The following is a 20,196-nucleotide window of genomic DNA, read 5'->3' on the forward strand; positions in this document are numbered from 1 at the left end:
ATAAATAATAAACTACTTCTGTGACGACACGTTTCACTTTCGTGTTATACCGATTCCTATGACGGAGGGATCAATCAACCATTTTTTCCACAGTTCCCTCAATCAAGCACCTTACATCATCCCACCGACGCGCATATCTCACCGCACGACCCATCCTTATTCAATCGCACGCGCACATGCTCGCACTACTACTTTTGCTGCCTCATTTTTTCTTCGCACAGCAGTGGACTGGAATGGCCTTCCCCGTGACATTGCAACCATCACGTGTTCATCATCTTTTGCGCACAACATAGCCCCTTCAGACACGCATTATGATGCACTGTCTGCAAATGCGTCAAAAACGCATGGCATGATTCGAAGGCACTCAGTATTACATATCAAGAAAGAAAACGAAGAAATGTGTTGTTTTTTGTGAGTTTCAGTAATTAATCGTTATTAGCGTGTTACTAATTATCTAATTATTCTGCCATCAGTCAGCTTCAGTACTTGCATAAAAAGAATCAACTATTAGGCCCGAAAACCATGTACACCTTCTTTTTTGGTTGTATTTGTTTCGAGCGGAGAAAAAAAATACTCTTGACGTTGGTCCTGGAACGCGGCACGTCGAACGATCGTCTAAAATGGTAGTGTCTCCAGCAAAGTGATCCTCTGCAGCAATACGCAGGGCAGTGAAGTTAAATGACCGCTAGTTGTCCAATCTGGACGCGTGCACGAATGTGCACACTGAATTTCAGGCCATTTGAAGACTTCAAACACGCGGCATGGGACGCGCCTCCGAAGTTCGCGTCCTCAAACGAGGACGCCGTGCCGCAAAGGGATAAATGCATATTGTTCGTCATGATGATCACTCTCTGTAACCTCCATTTGTTAACCCACCCCTTATGTAATACCCCCTCACCGGGGTCTTTAAGGTATTAAAGTGAAGTGAAGTAATGAACGCCCACTTATAGCGTTCAAAAAAGACAAAACGACAACACTAAATCCGCGCGATAGATTAAGACGACCGAACATAAGAAACAACCAGTGTGCAGAAAAAGGGCAATACTCGGCCCGCTCTCGGCGGGCCGAGTAAACATGAAACACGCGATCAGTATTTTTGTTTGGTTCGCGGCGCACGGCTCATGCACATGTCCATGCCTTGTTTATTTCGGAAAAACTACAACAAACGCTATATTCTGCGGAGGGTGTATAGATATACTTGTGGTTAAAGAAATCAGCCGAGGAAAGCAGCGCAGCACGTTGCGTCAGGTCACGCAGAAGCAACGATATCTGACGAGTGTTTATGACGCGTCTATAAAAACACAGAGGGGAGTACACTGGAGATGTATTGCAGTGCAAGCTGTGTTATCTTAGAAGTTTGACAGTCACACCTCATCTGCAACCGAACACTTTTCTTCAACGCCTCCTCAGATCGGAAGCGCACACCACTAGAAAACAGCAGTTCGGCTTTGCGAAGCGGTTCGCGTCTTGCAGCATGCCGTCCCGATAAGTTTTGCAGCGTTCTACACTCGCCTAGCCGAGCTAGAGTGCCTAAGGTCCCTAGATAAAACAAGTTTTCAAGGTAGTGACACCCTTCCTTTTCCTCCTCGCTTATTTGCCTGGAGCGCCCCCAAGAAGGGTCAAAGCGTGCATAAAAAAGGGAATGTTTGTGTTCAGTTATTCGGCGGATAGAAATATTTATAGCAAATGAAAAGTAAATGAGACGTAGGATAAAAGGTTACTTAGTTGAATGTAAGCGGTACAACATAAGAAGAAGCGTGATGTGTGTTACCCAACTGGCAACGTTGTTATAGTTTTATATTTCACACCATTATCCGTGGCGTCTCGCATCGTACGTCGTAGTTCGTCCCGGTTCCTCCAGTTCTCCGAATGTGTTTTGCTCACGGTGTAATTACACCGTGGTTTTGCTCGTGAATATGATGTGGCACAGTTAACGTGCTTCTTGCTGGATCCTGTGATCCCGACTGACCACAGGGCAGCACCTTGTTGTGACGTTGTGACGAGTGATCATAGCCGCTTGTGCGCACACAGGCAAAAGCCGTGGCCAGACTAGAACGAGACTAGCAGCATTGCGATGACAGTTTTTTCTGGAAAAATACATCCATTTTCGCAATCATGATGCCAGGTAATCGTGGTGCATGTTTTATTATCTGGGTGACTACGGAAGAGACCGCGGCACCGCAATGCGGGTGCATGCAACTTAACGACAAGTGGGGTTCTACCAGTTTGGTGTCCCGAAGTGATGAACATTGCGACGATGTCGTCGCCCTACCATCAGCGGCAAGTACCAGAAACAGACTTAAAAAGCGTTGGCACAGCGTCGCGTTTGAGCCTGTTTACGCCGCGTTCAAGAGCAAGTGACTCGAACTGGTCTGGTATGAAACGTCCCTGAAAGTGCAGCCACTTCAGCTGTATTCAACTGTACGTGCATACGCACAAATATTTGTAACGAATTTCACGTACTAGACGCGCGTTCTGTAGCGTTTCAACAAAAGGCGACAAATCAACTCGCCTCGCAAAGCCGCGTCTCTTGACATATTCAAAATTCACGGCGAAGCATGTTCGGCCGACTTGACGACGTCGTCAACTGGAAAGCTCCTCTCCTACAGCTTGTCTTGGATACGATTTCGTCTTTCGTCGCGGCAAGAATCCGACTGGAACCATATGCACATGCGCACTCGTTTTGAACCTTTTGCTTTATAATAAATATCACCACCATCCACTAACAGCATCACGTGCAACGAATTCACCAATCACAGACGCAAATGATGGAGAAAAGGAGGGGTAGGCGCGAGAGTGAGGAGGAAGGCGCAAAGAGCAATGAGTGTCGCTACCTTGAAAACTTTTTTATCTAGGGACCTTAAGAGTGCCTCGATGCGCGCGCCCCCGCTTAGAGTGGTGTCAGCTTTTGAAAGGGCAGGTGCCGCCTCCTCGGCCTTGGCGGCAGCGTGGCCGCCATTTTGAATCCCCCGCCCGGTCACTTGTGCGTGGCGCGCGTGCTGTTTTACAGCGAAAGCTGTTATGAGATCATTTCACCGGCCGTTTTTGGTGCCGTAGTTGTCCGCCGCCGCCGCCGCCGCTGCCGCCGCCGCCGCCGGTGTCCGTAACCAGTATCACTCGAAATAAGAAAAAAAACTAAATAAGAAAAAATTCCAGGATGGAACGAGGTTCGAACCTGGGCCCGCTGCGTGGGAGCCCAGTATTCAACCTCTGAGCCATGCTGGTGCTTGAAACTGCTTTGCAAAAAGGTCTTATACAGGCTTCATGTCGGGAAGGAACCACATTAGCATATGCAATATAGCGTGGTAAAAGAGTAGAATAAGCACCAAGCGTCGCACAACGCGAATTCTGTAACCAGGCGTCACACAATGCGAATTGCGCAACGAGTAGGTTGTTGAATGCTTCCAACCCATTACAAAGAGCTCTTCCATAATTCTTCATCGTCATCACGCACAGCATCAACAAAGTGCGCATAATGCCTTACATGCGTTTAGCAGGTACCACGGCTGTCTGTAGAATGACGAAAAATGGCACAGTGCCTACTGCCCTACTTCTCAAAAATTACAATGATTTATAGCGTAGTGGGTTCCTCGCAAGTGCACTTCTGTTGGTTGCCAAGGAAGCCCATAAGGCTCCCATGATCCATTTCCTCAGGGTCTTAATAAAGTCAATTTTCTCTCTCTCTCGTTCTACGTTTCTCTGGTTAAAGTGTGTTATAAAGCGTGGTGGTACAGTTAAATAACGACCGGGCGTCACACAATATGCATTACGTAACTAGTGGGTCGTTTAAAGCTTCCAACCCATTACAAAGGGCGCAACCATAATTATTCATCGTCATCAACCGCCGCATCAACAAACTGCATATAATAGCTTACATATGGTACCTCGCTTCTCCGCAGAACAACGAATAATGTCGTGCTGGGTGCTTCCCAACTTCCCAAAAATTACGCTTTGTTGCGTAGTGGGTACGTTGCTAATGTACCTGTATTAGTAGCCACAGGAGAGTTTATAACGGGCTCTAGAAATGCCGCTCTTCCAGCTTTCGCTGTGACTGTGCTGCGCTTTCCGCGCAGGCCTGGCGTTTTTTTTAGGTCGGTGCTCCTTTCCCTCCATTTAGCTCGCTACCGTCACCATGGCCGGGTGTTGCGTGCTGCAGTGCACCAATCATTCCAGAAACGCTGGGAGCTGTATCGTTTCAGAAGATACGAGGTTTCTTTGAACAGTAAAAATCAAACGTGACAAGCGGCATCCGAAGAAGTGCACTTGCAGCGTAAGTTTCCGGCCGGTATTTCGAATGCACATGCAAGGATAACTTCTGCCGGTGTTAACCTTGCGTAATAAATGGACACACTGATATCAGCTACATGCTTAAAATGCTTTAGTTCACGTGTGCATGAATCCTGCATTTTTCTTCGCAAACATTCTTTATTGCACTTGGTTGGTCCTGTATCTGCCTTCGATTTTTGCTTTCGCTATTTTTGTGATTTGAAATGTATCATGGAATATATTATGCGTGTTTGTCTGCAGATCAGATCCTTCTTTTTTCCTAATAATAAATATTTGTGAGAATTTACGTCCGAAGAACCCAGATATGATTATAAGAGGCGCCGTATATAGTGGAAGGCTCCCGAAATTTTGACCATCTGTTGTTCTTTAACGTGCATTTAAATCTAAGTACGCGGGCCTCCGTCATTTCACCTCCATCGAAATGGGGCCGCTGCGACCGGGATTCGATCCCGCAACCTTCGGGTCACCAGACAAGCACCATAACCAAAAAAACGGCGGGGTTCTTGTTTTTATATTCCTTTCCGTGTTTCAAGTACGCCTTCTGTGCTGGTCTGGTGCCCATGTATGTATGTGTGCAGTTAAATGTTTTTTATCCTTCCCGGTTTCTGTGTTTCAAGGTTACATTTTCGTCCTGTCTTAAATAATTACGCAGTTCCTGTTCTTTTAATCATTTACGATCACTGTGAATCGACTAGTGGCAGTTGTGTTTTATTGCGTCATTTCCATTTTATTTGTGTAATTGCTTCTGTCAGCGCAGCAATAATGCGCACAAATAAATGGCCTGTACACTGGATATTAACATAACACACAAACACACACGCACACACACACGCATTCAGTATCTTATTTCTTTGAGCAAGCATAATTTATTTATTAATAATGTAAGCCCTGAAGGCTCATACAGAAATGCGCACACAAACAGTTCTCGCGAAGCGTCTATACAAAGAAGACGCATGAAAACAACAAGACGGGGAAGCATTGTGTACAGTAGACACGCTATGTCAGTAAAAAATTACACGATCTCCGGCTAAAGGGGACCATGAGGCGATGCGAAGCCGGAGCACTTGGACGATCACGTTCCGCTGGTGTTCGTTGGCCATGCTACCGACCTCGGGCATGCTACCGACCTCGCGTCGTGGAACGCGAAGAGGAACGCTACGCGCGTCGTGTCTTCCCTCTAGCCTGGCTGTTAATTCTCACAGGGCGAGCGGGGAACGCGGTCGAAAGGCGCCCGAGAGGGAGCGAGCGTAGGAGAGGAGAGAGATGGGGGAGGGGACGCGCATGCGTTGCTGCTCATCGCGGCGTTGCGCGGGAGAGAATGAGGCGCGCGAGAGGGGGGAGTGGAGAGAATGTGTGTGTAGAGGGTTTGCGCATGCGCAGTAAGGGTGGTCACGCCGCACACCACCACCTCCGGATTGAACTCCGCCATAAGATGCTTCGCATCTAAATTACAAGAAACAAAGTCAAGTTGTACGATGAGTGCATCATGGAAAACCAATTAATGAAATAAAAACTCACAGGCTCCCTTATGCGTTCGCTTAAGACGGCTCGAAAGCGAAAGCCATCTTCTTCTCAGTTTTTTGCGCACGTAGCGCGGTTTTGTATTGCCTCCAAAATCGGAGGCACCTCATCTAGTTTTGCACTGCCTCCGTGATCTGTCCACTTTTGACCAAGCTACGATGTCATGTGATGACGGCATCATATGACGTCACGCCGAAATTTGTGAAGCCATGATGACGTCATATGGTGAGGTCATCACGTGACGATGATTTTTTGCATCCTTCGTCCCCAACGTCGTGGTACACTGACGCCGTAGACGCGGGACGCGGACGGTCAAATTTCGCGTTTGATGAGGCATTTAAGGCTTTCGCCTTAAAAAATACGTCCGCCACGGTAGTATAGTGGTGACGGAGCTCGGTTGCTGACCCGAAAGTCACGGGTTCGATCCCGGCCGCGGCGGTCGCATTTAGGTGGAAGCGAAATGCTAGAGGACCGTGTACTGTGCGATTTCAGTGCAGGTTAAAGAACACCAGATGGTCAAAATGCATGGAGCCCTCCACTACGGCGTGCCTCATAATCATATCATGGTTCTGGCAAGTAAAACACCTGTTATTATTATTAATAAAAGAGACAAAGAAACGACGATGTGCATCCGGCGCACAAAGTGTAAAACAGTATTGAAAACACTGAATAATATGTGCATGCAATTGGGCATGCGAGAAAACCTGAAGACGCAGAAAAAGAAACTGCAGATACAAAAAGAAGGAAAAACGCACTGATACTGCGCGCATGCAAAGCTTTACGGCATACTACTCAACAACGTATTCATCGTTTTGATAAGGACTCAAGGTGCAACTCGAGTGCCGATACAGTAGCGGCTACAGATTGTGAGCAAGAAATGTCAGCAATAATAATGATAAAGAAGCTTCCGTTTCATTTTAGCAGGATATTCGCACCATACTACCCCTTGGCCCTTTATTCTGGGTACAATATGTATGATGCCATTTATAATAAACGAGTAAATTGTTTGCAAACTTAGCAAAATGAGCCACCTTAATCGCGCTTAGGTAGCTTCGCAACACTAAATTGTGTGTGTTCAGATACATTTACTGCTGCTGCTGCTGACATGTATACAAATACTTTAAACGATTGTTTGTGTATTTGGAATGCAGAGCTTGCGAGAAAATTAAGTAAGGATTTAGACTGTCGTTTCCGGCGTAAGGAAGAGGATTGGTTTTGAACATAACAGAGTCTACGTCTACCTCTAGCGCATAACACATGCACAGGCCGCCAGCTTACATGAATTACATGGTTCCTTAATAAACATTAGGCAACAAAAGCAATAAAAGCTGCCCAAGCTTCAAAAAAAGAAAAGAAAGAGAGAAAGCTCACTAGCGTGCACTTATTTCGGGACGTATCCGCGCACCGCAAGCGTTTTGTGTAACGCGTTTCGCATGCTGCCGAGCGGCCGCGGGATTCGCAATGGCGGCCGTCGTAGCAGACGACGCGCCTGTCCTCACCCTCAGCGGAGCGCGCGGGCATCAAGGCACCCTAAAAGGCCCGAACACACGTACGCGTTGCAGCGCGTCAACGCGTGACTTTCTGACGCGGCGTCGCGCCCTCTCTCTATGGGGAGAGATGGAGCGCGGCTACGCGAAGCTGCGCGCCCTCTCTCTCCACAGGGAGAGGGCGCGACGTCGCGTCACAAAGTCACGCGTTGACGCGCTGCAACGCGTACGTGTGTTCGGGCCTTAAGCCGAGCCAATTTCGTGCGCCTCCTCAAGAGCCGTGCTGCGGATCAGTGACGTCACGCAGCTGGCGCACCGAAGCCGGCAACTCCCGCGCACTCCACCGCCGCCGGTCTGCGCATTCCAGAGGAGTGACGTCGTAGCCAACCGTAGCCGTGGCAGACGCACTGGCGCCGGCGCGCGCGCAGCTATTCGCCTTCGCTGTGCAGTCGCCGTCTGACACTGCGCTGGGGCGGCTTGATAGCGCCTCCTGCTGGCATTTGTAAGTGTGTGGTATAGCCATGGAGAAGGAGAGCGCAAATGCTGCTCAACAGCGCAGAACAGCGGAGAAGCTTAACTCATCGGATCCCGAAGTAGTTGTCTGGCAATTAGCGGTTGAGCGTAAGAAGAATGAACAGAAGAAGGCTAAACGTGCTGCGGAGACACGAAAAGCTAAGAATAATCAGCTGAACCTCTGCTAACGCTACGTATATCCTGGCATAGCCGAGCTAAGCCACTGCAACATTTTTTTAAGCGCGCATGTAAGCTCTGATATTGAGTTCTCGTTTATTCGTGGCAGCATAGTGAGGTCCACTGACCGTTTGGCGCAGGGTTTAAAGTCAGGGGGGGGTGGTGCCCGAATAAACGAGAACTCTCGTTCTCGTGGTGGTGTGCGGCGTGATCACCCTTACTGCGCATGCGCAATCCCTCGCCACACACCTCCTCCCCCCTCTCCTCTCCCCCTCTACACTTCTCTCCACTTCCCCTCTGAAACGCGGGCTCGACATGCCGAAACGCTGCTTCGCATCGCCTCATGGAACCCTTTAGCGGGAGATGGTGTGATTTTTTTACAGTAGTGCTTTGTGCGGGGAAATTATGCTCTGCAATTTTCCGAATAACGATTTATTCGCGAATGTTTGGTTGACGGGGTGTCAGCAAAACAGAACAAAACAGGTATCGTCGTAATGCTGAATGCAATTCACTGAGACACTGAACACCACGGGCAATGCCTCCTGAAACCACGGGTCACCACCCTGTTCGACAGAGCGTCTTGGCACAGCATACTCTTTAACGAGTCACCTGATTGTGAAGCTACCTGCTCGTGAATCAGTAATGGTTCACCTTGGTCTGTTTAGTTTGCCACTTAATTTTCATTCTTTTAGTTGTGCATCACAAGTCTACTCTAATTGCAAAGACGCATGTATTTGGCCTATTTTATTAGGCAAGTGGTAGTGAAAATAAAACATAGCATTGCCGTGCCTGAGGTTCTGAATCCAGTGAGTCAACTAATGTTGCTTACTTTGAACTCACATATCTTTAAGCGTTTACGTCCCGAGTTATTTTTGAAAAATCGTTCCCAAAATAATTTCATTTAATGCTTGATTAGATTGACACATTGAATAAATGTCCGAAGTATATTCGGAATAATATATGTATTTGTATAACATTCTTAAGCATTTGTTCAGTTCTAGAGACAGTTGGCTTCACTGCACTGTGATCATCGCAAACATCTCTCTTAACGCTTAATCTATAGCATATACAGTAAAACCTCGGTGATACGAATCTCGCGGGGTTACCAAAAATATTCATACCATCCGAAATTCGTATCACCAGAAAACATGGAAAATTAGTATGCGACAAAAGAAAGTTGGCATACGTTTCGATTTAGTGTTTCTCAGTGCCGCAGCGACGTCATGAACAGCTCTGAATGATTGCCAGTAAAGTTTTTAGACGTCAGCGATCATACTTGTATCGTAAATATACGGTGAATGCGCGCGTGTGTAATCTGGTTCATTAACCAGATGTGTTGTGCCCTGTGACAGCTAGCAGCCCCTTCCTAATCTTACTACGCTTTTCTGGATGACACCAGAATACTGCGGCAAAAGTGACTTAAAGGGACACTAAAGAGAAACAATGAATCGGTTTAGATTGATAAAGTGTGCTCGGAAAACTCTTGTGTAGTTTATTTCCCCACCATAGGTTTATTATTAAAGGAGAAAACCAAGTTCAAAGTTTCATTTTTAAATTTCGCGCCGAACTTCGTAATTCGTGACGTAAAAGGTTTCAAAGAGCATTTAACGTATTTTGCCGCCACTGGCTCGACGAAATTTCCACAAACTCGTTATGTCAAGTCTCTGGCCCCCTCAGAGGACAATGTACTTCGATTTAACCGATTAGGAACTACGTAGGCCCAAGCAGGCGCCGTCAAAAATATGTGACGTCACGGCAAATGGTGCGGGAATTCCAAGGTGGCGTCGCCACCTGTATTTTCTTTTTGCGCGTTTTCTCGCTTATTAAGCGTCTTCTCGCAGCAAGCGTGGTGTTTTTGGTATCGTGGAAGACTACTTTACTAATGCGAGAAAAATCGTTTTGCTATTTAGTGTCCCTTAAGAAGCGCTTTGGGCACGATAGATAGAGGCTAAGCTCCTTCGCCAAGACCGTCCGCTTCGTCTCTTGCGGTCTTCGTCCACCTTTAATGGGACTTCATGACGGACCCGCAGCCCAAGTTTCAGTCTTGTTTCATAGAACGTCTGATTGTGGGGACACGGCTTGCATCGACGTACGCTGCTGCCTCGAGCACAGGAGCACGCGTCAACGCGTCGGGAAAAAAAGCGCGACGTCAACGTAATCTGTAATCTAAACGCGAAGGCGCCTAAAGGCCTCCAAGATTTGCGCGCACTATATCTCGGAGGCAACGACGCACCCTTGATAGTCGCGCAGCGCGTATGCCGGCGCGTGATTGCCGGGTCTTCCGCGACAGCGTGGGCAGCACCTGCTCGTACCTGTGCGCTAGCGTACGTTCGTATCAAGCGTCGTGGGGTGCAAATCGGTTCGCAACAATCGTTCTCCAATACATTGCAGGCTAATGGACCTTGGCCGGGACCACAGAAAAATCCGTATCACCCCGAAATTCGTACGAGCCGTGATCGTATCACCGAGGTTTTACTATATATATATATATATATATATATATATATATATATATATATATATATATATATATATATATATATATATATATATATATATATATATATATATATATATATATATATATATCTTTATGAGGGCCCAGCCTCCAATGAAGGCAGACATTAAGCCCTGGTTCGGCGCTGGGTGACGAAAGAAACGCCAATGACTGCGGCTCAGCCTCTCCGTGGCCTCTCCTTACGGAGACGCTGGCAGACGATCCCGCGACGGCGCCCAACACAAAATGGCGGACGCGCCCAGTGTTGCCGGAGCACCAAGCATATGAATATAATGACTTGATGTTCTGATATTTGTTTTAAATCATACCTAGCTTACTGCTTTTTGCTGTATGCATGTTTTCTTCACTGCTGTTTTTACAAGACATGGGGCTTGACAAAGCGCCAGCTAATGTGTAAGCCAGTGCAATTTTTCTGAGGGTACCTGGAGTGCATTCATGCAGAAGCTGCATTTTTGTTTCAGCCGCAGCAATCATCTTCACCTTGTGCGGTCAACTTCTGTCACGTTTTGTGCACCATCAGTTTCTACTTTATTCAATAATAAAGCCGCTTTCACGACATCATTAGGTAATTTACATAAGCATGATTGTTTGTGCGTCATATACTAAAAGTAATTTATGACGTACATGTGAATTCCATTCACGTTAAAATTTATTTATAATAAATAGATGTGTTCTATATGAAGCCATGTGTGTGGTATGCTGAACTAGCCATTACTTTTCCTTGTCACGGCACTGTAGTATGAAAATTTATAAATGCCGCCGTGAGGACAAGGGTGGATGAACAAGTTCGTTGGTAATGTTGCTTGTATCTTTGGTCCCCGGCACAACGGCTGGCATAGAAAATGAGAGAAAGGACAGGAAACCTCTGTGGGGTGCTCTTTCCTGTCCCCGTATTCCCTAACTTCGAGTGGTAGTCATCAGGCTACTAACAAAACATGCTGCTGCAAAGACAGTTATATCAGCTTGTTTTATATTTCTAAATCCACCAGAACAAAATTCTGAAGAAGTCTAAAAATTTTTAGCTTTTGACAATTCTCAAGACATTTTTTTAGCCAACTTGTAGCGTGATATCAGCAGGTCTAGCTCACGGTCGGATAGACGTCTGCGGCTGCATAAATGCGTGACCAAGACATCTGTTGGACTTTTCAGCTATCCGTTCTAGACTTTTTCTAGGCGTGAAATAGCTTCTTTTGTGTTTCATGGGTAGATATATTAATTATATAGCATTATTTATCATCCGATATACGAAGAGAGAGAGAGATGAAAAAAAGGAAGGCCGGGAGGTTAACCAGATATTAGCATCTGGTATGCTACCCAGCACTGGGGTGGGGAAATTGCGGCAAGAAAGAAGGTGTGGAGGGAGAGAGAGGGAGAGGGAAGAAAATTACACCATCTCCCGCTAAAGGGTGCCAGCGGGGAGATGGTTCGCTTGAGCGGGAGATGGCGTAATTTTTTTTCTTGCGTTCTCGAGCCTGTGCCTTCCTCTGGCGTAGAATCAGCACTGTCTTCCTGTCTCCATCCAGCTCCCGCTGCTTGGAACTTCCGGCGTCCGAGGTATTCGATTCCCGCAAAGTCGCAAGATCATGTGTGTCTGCCTCTCTGCAGTCCGTGCCATTGGTGTCGTCGTGGGATTCTTCAGCGAGGAAAGGAGAGCACGAGCGCCCCGCGTCTAGAGCCACAGAAGCACAGGCGGCCATCGGCCGCTCGTTCCACGTCAAGACGCCGGAAGCGTAGCTTGCTGCTTACTCGTCGTAGGAGAGAATGAGGCGCGCGAGAGTGGGGGGGGGGGGAGGGAGCGTAGAAGAGAAGAGAGAGGGGGAGGAGACGCGCGTGCGCAGTGTAGGGAGCCTACATGACCGGCCGGTGTCCTCAGTGAATACAACCTATAAGGTTGTATTCACTGAGGACACGCCCACACTGGCGCGCGGGCTGATGGGAAGGGCGTGAGCTGCTTCCGCTTCCGTCGGCCATGATCCTGGCTACAGTGTACTGGTACACTCTATCCTGGCCACTTCGTGAAGCTCTTTCGGTGCGTGTGGATGTTCTGTGCCTCAGTTCGCGAAGCAGCAGCTGACCATGTTCTGTTGCAGTCTCTGAAATCATGGTAAATTGCGCCGTCTATTGACGTAGCAATAGGTCACGGCGAAAGGACAGCGTCAACTTTTATGGAGCCATGTACAACCAACGCAAGAATTGTGGAAATGTGTTGTGCCGAGTGGTTCGCCGCATTGTTCGCTCTCGCATCAACAAAAGTTGGACTAACTACGAAGTGTGCAGCGCTCATTTCATTGCTGGTGAGTACAAATTTTGGTTCCAAATGTTACACTTGACGCATTTTATGCTTCAGAGCGTCCGTGTTTGTTGTCCCGTCACCACGCCGCTTGGAGAAGGGCAGTTAAATATCTGGTTGGCTGGGTGTTTACGTTTGCGTAGCCGCATTTTTATTGTTGTAAACGACACTAATACATAATGTCAGCGTGCACTGGCGCAGTTGCATTTTTTCGCTCCGCTTGCGACATCTCTCCTGTAAAACGTTCGCTCTGAGATTTGCCTCGGTGACTGCTTCTCACTTCAAGAGGCGGCGCTGGCGTACTACAAGATCTGTAATTACACTTGTATTACTCACTTGCAGGAAAGCCATCCTTTTTGGTGGACGAGACCAGCCCCAACTGGGCACGAAGTCTTCGGGAGGCTACGGAAGCAACCCTAAAGAATCCTTGATGTCGGAAATTTTCACCGTCGGCACACGCTCGACGTCGAAGTGCAACTCGCCCATGCCCAGGGACAGTGGTTCAATACCGCCGCAAAGCTTGAATTTTTCTACGCAAAGCTCCAATTTTTTCCAACCTGCTCCCTTGCCGTCTCGTCCAAGCTTTTGCGCATTGCGCTTATAACTGATTAAAGGCGTATCGCCCATCACTTCGCAGCGTTTTCGACCGCGTTCGTCGAGGGTTATCCTGCGGTAGTTGCTAGTACACAGCAACAATTCCTGTCCTAAAAGGGCAGCACCTGTCAAATCCCAGATAAAGCAAAACACACAGTGTGGGGCACTACTACGGTCCCTAGGGACCGTAGCACTACGGCACAGATGCCATACAGTGGCCAGAATCATGGCGGACCGCCCGAAGGACGGCGTCACCATAGTTGCCAGCGCTGCTCACAGCATCATGGTGACGTCATGTGAATACAACCTATAGGCTCCCTAGCGCAGTGGGGGTGTGGACGCCGCACGGCGGCGGGAGGGAGTGACATAGCCCCGACCATAAGCTGCTTCGCATCTAAAAGAGGAGAAAACCACATTTTTCTCAGCGAATGTGCACCACGAGTGAAGAGAAGCCAATCAACCAATTAATGATGATGAATATTGGCTTAATTCCATAACCTCAGCGTACAAGCGTCATTGCTTGCATGTCCTTACCGAGCAAGTGGCACGCGCGTGCCTCAAGAGAATACGTGCTCCACAGATTGCAACATAAACGAGAATAAACTTCACAGCAGAAACATGGAACTACCGGATATTACGGAAAGCACACCATCGTACAAGTGTGCCCGATGACGCATCGACGAAGACGATGAAGATGTGTTTTCCTCGGGCTGATGGCGATGGCTTGATTGGCGCTTCGTGTGTCTTGTCTCAAAATTTCACCTGATCCGCTGGCCGACCTGCCCCTGCGTTGGACGAGGAGCTCCGGGCTCAGCCTGGTCGCCACTCATCCATCATGTGCGGACGCATGGCATGGTACGTCTACCCCGTCACCTTAAAGGGCCCCTCACCAGGTTTGACAATTTTGAGCTAACGAGTGCAATGCATACACTGGGCGTTCACGATCACGTCTGCCAAATTTTGCAATGCTACGCGCCGCGGAAATGGGTCAAATTTCAAGGTGAACGCTGCTTGCCCTTCCTCTCGCGGGCGCGCGCTTTAGAGAATGAGGGCATGACGTACATGAGAAAATGTCCCTATGTAGGTGGTAGTGCTGTGACGTCGCTCCTCTCCGTAGACGACTGTGCTCTGACGTCGCCAACAGTAGCACGTGACACTGAGATAATTATTTGGCACGACATGTGTAGATTGTGTAATTTGTTGCTTCAATAGATTAATAAAACTTGAGATAAATAATGAGACACACAAACGGAATGTGTGCGTCTTTTTCATTTTTTTTTGTGAATTGCAGCAAGATGCGGGGCTAATGTGCCTCCCTTTCCCATGCGTTTGTGTCCCCGCGGTTAGCGCATCGAGCAGACGCCAGCCCTGGAAACGAAAGTAATGTTCTGGCGCGTTCAGCACTCATTATGCTCATTTATTCTACCGCTTCCAAGTAAACGTTAATGCGGCACAGGCTCATGATGCCGCCCCTCTCGTGCCCGTACAAATGTCTCAACTTTCATGCCCGTCCCGCAGAAACAGGCAGCACACCACAGAGAACGCCGACAAAACGCCCACGGCCGCTACATAAAAACAAAGGTAGCGGCCGTGCAACGCCGCTCGCGTGCTCGGGCTGGCTCGGGCACGTCATGCGCACGTGACCATGCATGCGCATAACGTGTTCATGCGTATGTGTCAAGTGAAGAGGGCAGGGAAGGGATTTGGCTTGCTAAGGCTCCACGGGGCGAGTGGCAAGGGTTTGAAACTCGCCTCCTCGCATCATGGTTTCGCGCCGCTACAAATTATTGTTTTTCTCAGATCGTAATGAACCGATTTGAAAAATTCTTGCCGCATACTGCTCTTCATTCGGCACACAACAACTTCCTGCGTCTAACTAAGATTTGCTATGTGGCCTGGTGAGGGACCCTTTAAAGATACCACGGGCTTTGATTGCTATGGTAGATGCGTTGTCGTGTCTTCGCTAAGCCAGCTGATTGTCTACAGTCGCTTCGTAGAAGTGTGTAACCATAAATGGATAGCGTGGATGCCACGTGAGGTATCTAAGTGCCCTATATTCATAGATTCGTTTGCCTCGCGTGAGTATGTGTGCCATATTGAGCCTGCATGAGGTACGTGTTAAAGCGGACATGTACCAAATGGTAGCGCTATATCTGCATAAGAAGTACAACAAACGCCAGGCTAGTAAACTGGAAGCTTTTAGAGCAGAGCGCACGGCTGTACGCGCTGACGTCTTCGTGCAGGATTCTGACCTTATGTATAATGATCCTACGTATACGCTACGTGAACACCCTGGGGCTCCTGTTCACTCTCGTTTCATGTTATATTCTCCCTTTCCACCTCCACCAGTTTACGGCGGGAAAGAATAAATAATCCAAACAGACAAATGAGCGCCGATCATAGACGCCTCTTACAAGTGATTATCCAAACAGGACTCAAGTTCAGGGCAAGATGGAAAGTTAAGGAGATGAAAAATCCTTGAACAGGGAAGTATCGCTAGAGCGAACATTTCGAAAAGTGGAAAATTGTCTTCCTCAAGGCAGAAACCTTGACGCAGACAAGTCTACTTGTCGAAACGTTTGACTCCTGCAACACCCTCTGTTCGAGGATTTCCCATCTATTACAGGTGATTGTTGCACAGCTCACTGTGGTGTCATGGCGTATTCCAGTCCAACAACAAACCTCCGAGAATGAATCCTACTATGTTGTACAATACGTCGGACATGCAATCACATACCAGTCTTGTGTTTTTTTTTATATACTGGTTTTACTAGCGTGTTCTGCATTTGGCGTTAAAATATACATGTTCGGAATGGTGTGCACATTCCTCTGATTCTCCCCGACAGCGCCCTGAACAAGGCGTCGCTGTTGCACGCCTGCCAGTACCAGGACGATGCCGGTCGCTACTGCAACCCCAAGTGGGTGGACCTGAACAGCCGCGGCGAGTACCGGCCATCGTACAACATCTCTCCCAGGAACTACCAGTGAGTAACGCAGTGATGCGCTGCGTATATACGGCACGTGTAAATGGCTGTGCGGTTTTCGAGAACTCGCTCGCTTTACAGTGTGCAAAGCGGCAGAGAGTTTCCTACGCAAATTTCTACGTGGACTAAAAGTGTCATAGTGTGTACGGGAGTGGCATGTGTGACACTTTCACGTGTTTTGCAAAGGCAGAGAGTCAGTTTGAGTACTGCCCTTGATATTCGCTCTCTAGTTATTAGGGACATTAACTTTGAGCTGATGACTGGTGATTGCCATCATCAACAGTAGTAGTAGTAATAATAATAATAATAATAATAATAATAATAATAATAATAATAATAATAATAATAATAATAATAATAATAATAATAATAATAATAAGTTTAAATGCATCCATATGACAGTTCTAACGATAAAATAGCAACGGGAAGAAGGACTTGATGCGCTTGTCACTTGCCGTATGCTGGCGCTGCGAGCGAACTACAGGAGAGGGACGGAGGATGTGTGGGGTTCTTTTTTTTCCGGGGGGGGGGGGTGGGGTCGGGGAGGTTTCAGTACACATCCGTACATGCTTCCTCAGAACGCGCATGGAATTGTCTAAACGTTGTCCTTCTCGGTTAAAAAAAAACTTGGTGACTGCAAACGGAGCTTCCACAACAAGATTGCATAATATATGCTATAATCGCAATGATTGCCGCATGTGCGTAGACACTCGTTTCATTACTGACAGTGCTTGAAAATGTAAAGAGGTCTAGTGGTAAGTAAAGTCCAGTACATCTGAAGTATGCAATGTATGCACGAATATTAGACAAGTTCTCGCGATGCCTATACCTATCTGTAGGATATCCCAATGGTCGCAGCGCCAAACTTACCGTTTTTTTTTTTTTGTAAGAAACTACACACTTAAGAAAGAGAACCTATTTAGGCGTCTTTCTACCACACAACGATAATTGTCATGCGTGCTTTGCTTGCGTTGTCGCCGCGCGGCCGGTATTTGCCGATCACCAACGAACGGCATGCGGCTATCAGCGTGCCATAAGATTCTTTTGACAGGAAAGTAGCAAGCGCACAGTTTTCGAGAAAGGAAAGGCAAGCGAGCCAGATGACGGTCATCCCTGCATGGTAGAAAACGCACGAACAGTTCCGTTTAGCTTACACTCGCCAAACGGAAGTGTTCGTGCGTTTTTCTGCCACGCAGCAATGGTCGTCATCTGGCTCGCTTGCCTTTCCTTTCTGGAAAACTGTGCGCTCGCTACCTTCCTATCAAAAGAATCTTATGGCACGCTGATAGCCGCATGCCGTTCGTGATCGGCAAATACCGGCCGCGCGGCGACAACGCAAGCAAAGCACGCATGACAATTATCGTTGTGTGGCAGAAAGACGCCTAAATAGACCTTTTTTGCCTTATATACACTCTAAGAAAAAATCGAGTATTTGGGGAGTATTTCTGCTACACAACGATAATCGTCATCCATCTCGCGTACTTTCCTCGCGTTATCACCGCGGTTCCGGCACTTTCCGGTCACGAATGGCGCACGCGTTATCAGCGTGACATAGCATTCTTGATAGGAAAGTGACGAGAGCCGGGTTTTCAAGAAAGGAAACGCGAGCAAGCCAGAGGACAATTATTGTTGTGTAGCAGAAATACTCCCCAAATACTCGATTTTTTCTCAAAGTGTAGAGCGTAGAAATCATTACACCGCGCTTGAAGCATATTTGTTCAGAAGCAATAGTTGTCACCTGCCTTAGCTGCGTTTTCTTCCTTGCAAACCCTGCACCCACTACAATCTGTTAAAAAACGCTTGTCACGCTAATAACGCGCGTGCTCTTCGTAATTTGGAGGTATACCGGATGTGCACGATGAAAGATATCCAATACACGCAAGACGTGCCATGGTTATTGCTTGGAGGGAAGGCACGCTCCGAGCCGCGCAAACTTTTTGTTGTGTGCACGGTTGTGCCATCCTTACGGGTCACTCGTGCCGCAGCCCTGTGATGCTGAGCAGCGTTCACGTGCCCAAGGGTGCCAGGGGCCGGACGGGCCACCGGATCATGATGAGCCCCATGCGCTGGGGACTCGTCCCTTCGTGGTTCTCGGGTGAGCCGCAGAACTTCATCTTCAACACGGTGAACTGCCGCCTCGAGAGTTGCATGGACCGGCGCAGCTTCAAGGGCGCCATCGCCGCCGAGAGACGCTGCGTGGTTGTCGCCGAAGGGTGCGTAAACAAAGGCACTGTGCAAGTTTCCCCTTGCGACAGCAGCGCTACAACACATAGCCTAGCGATCGGAAAGAACATTATCAGGCTGATGCGTTAAACACTTGTGTGACATCGAATTTTTCATGAAGAGACAATAGTACGTGCCCGTAAACTGAAAGCGCCCAAGTGCGCGAAATCATTCACAGCAGGCTGTGAATGATTTCTCTTGAACGTGTTTGCGTGTCTTTCTGTTTAGTGTCTCGCTTTTATTGCGATACCGCTTATATAGACACTCGAGGCCCACTTTTGCCGCCACCGCCATGTTCCCTATATGCATATATATATATATATATATATATATATATATATATATATATATATATATATATATATATATATATATATCAAATCGATAACATGGCCCCGCGCGTCGCATGTTCTTTGTGCGAGTGAAAGCGTGCGAAGGCTGCCGACGGGTGCCGCTGAAGCCTAGATAGCACGCGCTGGCCGGCTCCGTCGCGCGAAGGAGCACGAATGGCTGCCGGTGGGATGAGGGGCGGTTAGGAGCTGCGTCGCTCGCGCAGGAACTGCTAACATTGATCAAAAAGGCGCGGTCGCTCGCGCCATCTCGATAGAGATCAGCAGACGGCTCATATCCTTGTACGTGTTGTGCTCTGACCGCTTACTTTCCGTTGATGCGATAGACAGCACGAAAACCACTTCGCTCGTTGGTGCGGCCGTATTCCCTTACGCCAGCGCTTTGTAATGTTACGCTAGAACAGGCCCTAAAGGAGTCAGCTGCTAGCCAATTATTTCGCATAAGATTCCAATTTGTTGCTATCGCATTCATTCGTTCACTCCTGCGGCGAAACTCTGACTTTTCTTCATATACCTACCGGCCAATATCGCCGAAAGTGGACTGATAAGTGAAAGCTGGGCAGCGTCCTCTGGCAAGTGCGCAGTGCTTCATAGCACATACATATGCTTCTCGCCTGACCTCGGGCGCCTCTGGTGGCGCGGTGTGCGTGCATCACCTGCGGTTTTTCGTCAGTCGTTTTAGGGGCTCTACGCCATCCATCGGAATATAAATGCAGGAGAATATGCAAACGATGTCAGCCAGATTCTGTAGTAGCGGGGGGGGGGGGGTTCAGTTCACAAGAGGAGGATTTCAAGGTCGACTTGTAAAGCCCTCTATTTGCGGTGGGCCAGCCGCAAGCGGCAATAGGCAATACCCTGACAACATCGGACAGATTGACCACGGCCGCTGGATGAAAAAGCGCGCGTGTGCTTTTCATGGATTGACACGTTAACTGGCTGTAGCCGGTGGTCGGAAATGTGCTTTTCGCCATTCGTTTTTTTTTTTTTTTGCCATTCGCCATTCGTTTCGCCATTTGCGGGCGGAATCGACGGTCGTCTACTGATGCTTGGCCGCGTCGGCTCATTTAGGAATGAAACGCAACGCCGTAGTCGAGGTATAATCGTGTAGATATTCTAAAAGTTATATTCGGTAATATATTTATAGGGAGTACGTTACTACTTTCAAAGCGGTGTTGAGACTTCGAAGGAAGGTATTTGAGGGAGACATTAAAGGAGAGAACACTGGACTAGTTTGTATTGGTTCATGGATCAT

General features: G+C 47.9%; 1 protein-coding gene across 1 annotated transcript in view; it reads left to right on the forward strand.

The window, feature by feature from the left end:
• The first annotated feature begins 14,073 nt into the window (after positions 1 to 14,073).
• The window catches only part of LOC119395887 (abasic site processing protein HMCES), a 28,982-nt gene continuing 22,859 nt past the window's right edge, over positions 14,074 to 20,196 (forward strand). The window contains exons 1-3 of the mRNA XM_037662902.2: positions 14,074 to 14,242; positions 16,234 to 16,371; positions 18,357 to 18,584. Coding sequence (XP_037518830.1) covers positions 14,223 to 14,242; positions 16,234 to 16,371; positions 18,357 to 18,584 — 386 coding nt within the window. The 5' untranslated portion in view covers positions 14,074 to 14,222. The remainder of the gene's footprint in view (positions 14,243 to 16,233; positions 16,372 to 18,356; positions 18,585 to 20,196) is intronic.

Source organism: Rhipicephalus sanguineus, chromosome 6, assembly GCF_013339695.2.
Source record: "Rhipicephalus sanguineus isolate Rsan-2018 chromosome 6, BIME_Rsan_1.4, whole genome shotgun sequence".
NCBI lineage: Eukaryota > Metazoa > Arthropoda > Arachnida > Ixodida > Ixodidae > Rhipicephalus > Rhipicephalus sanguineus.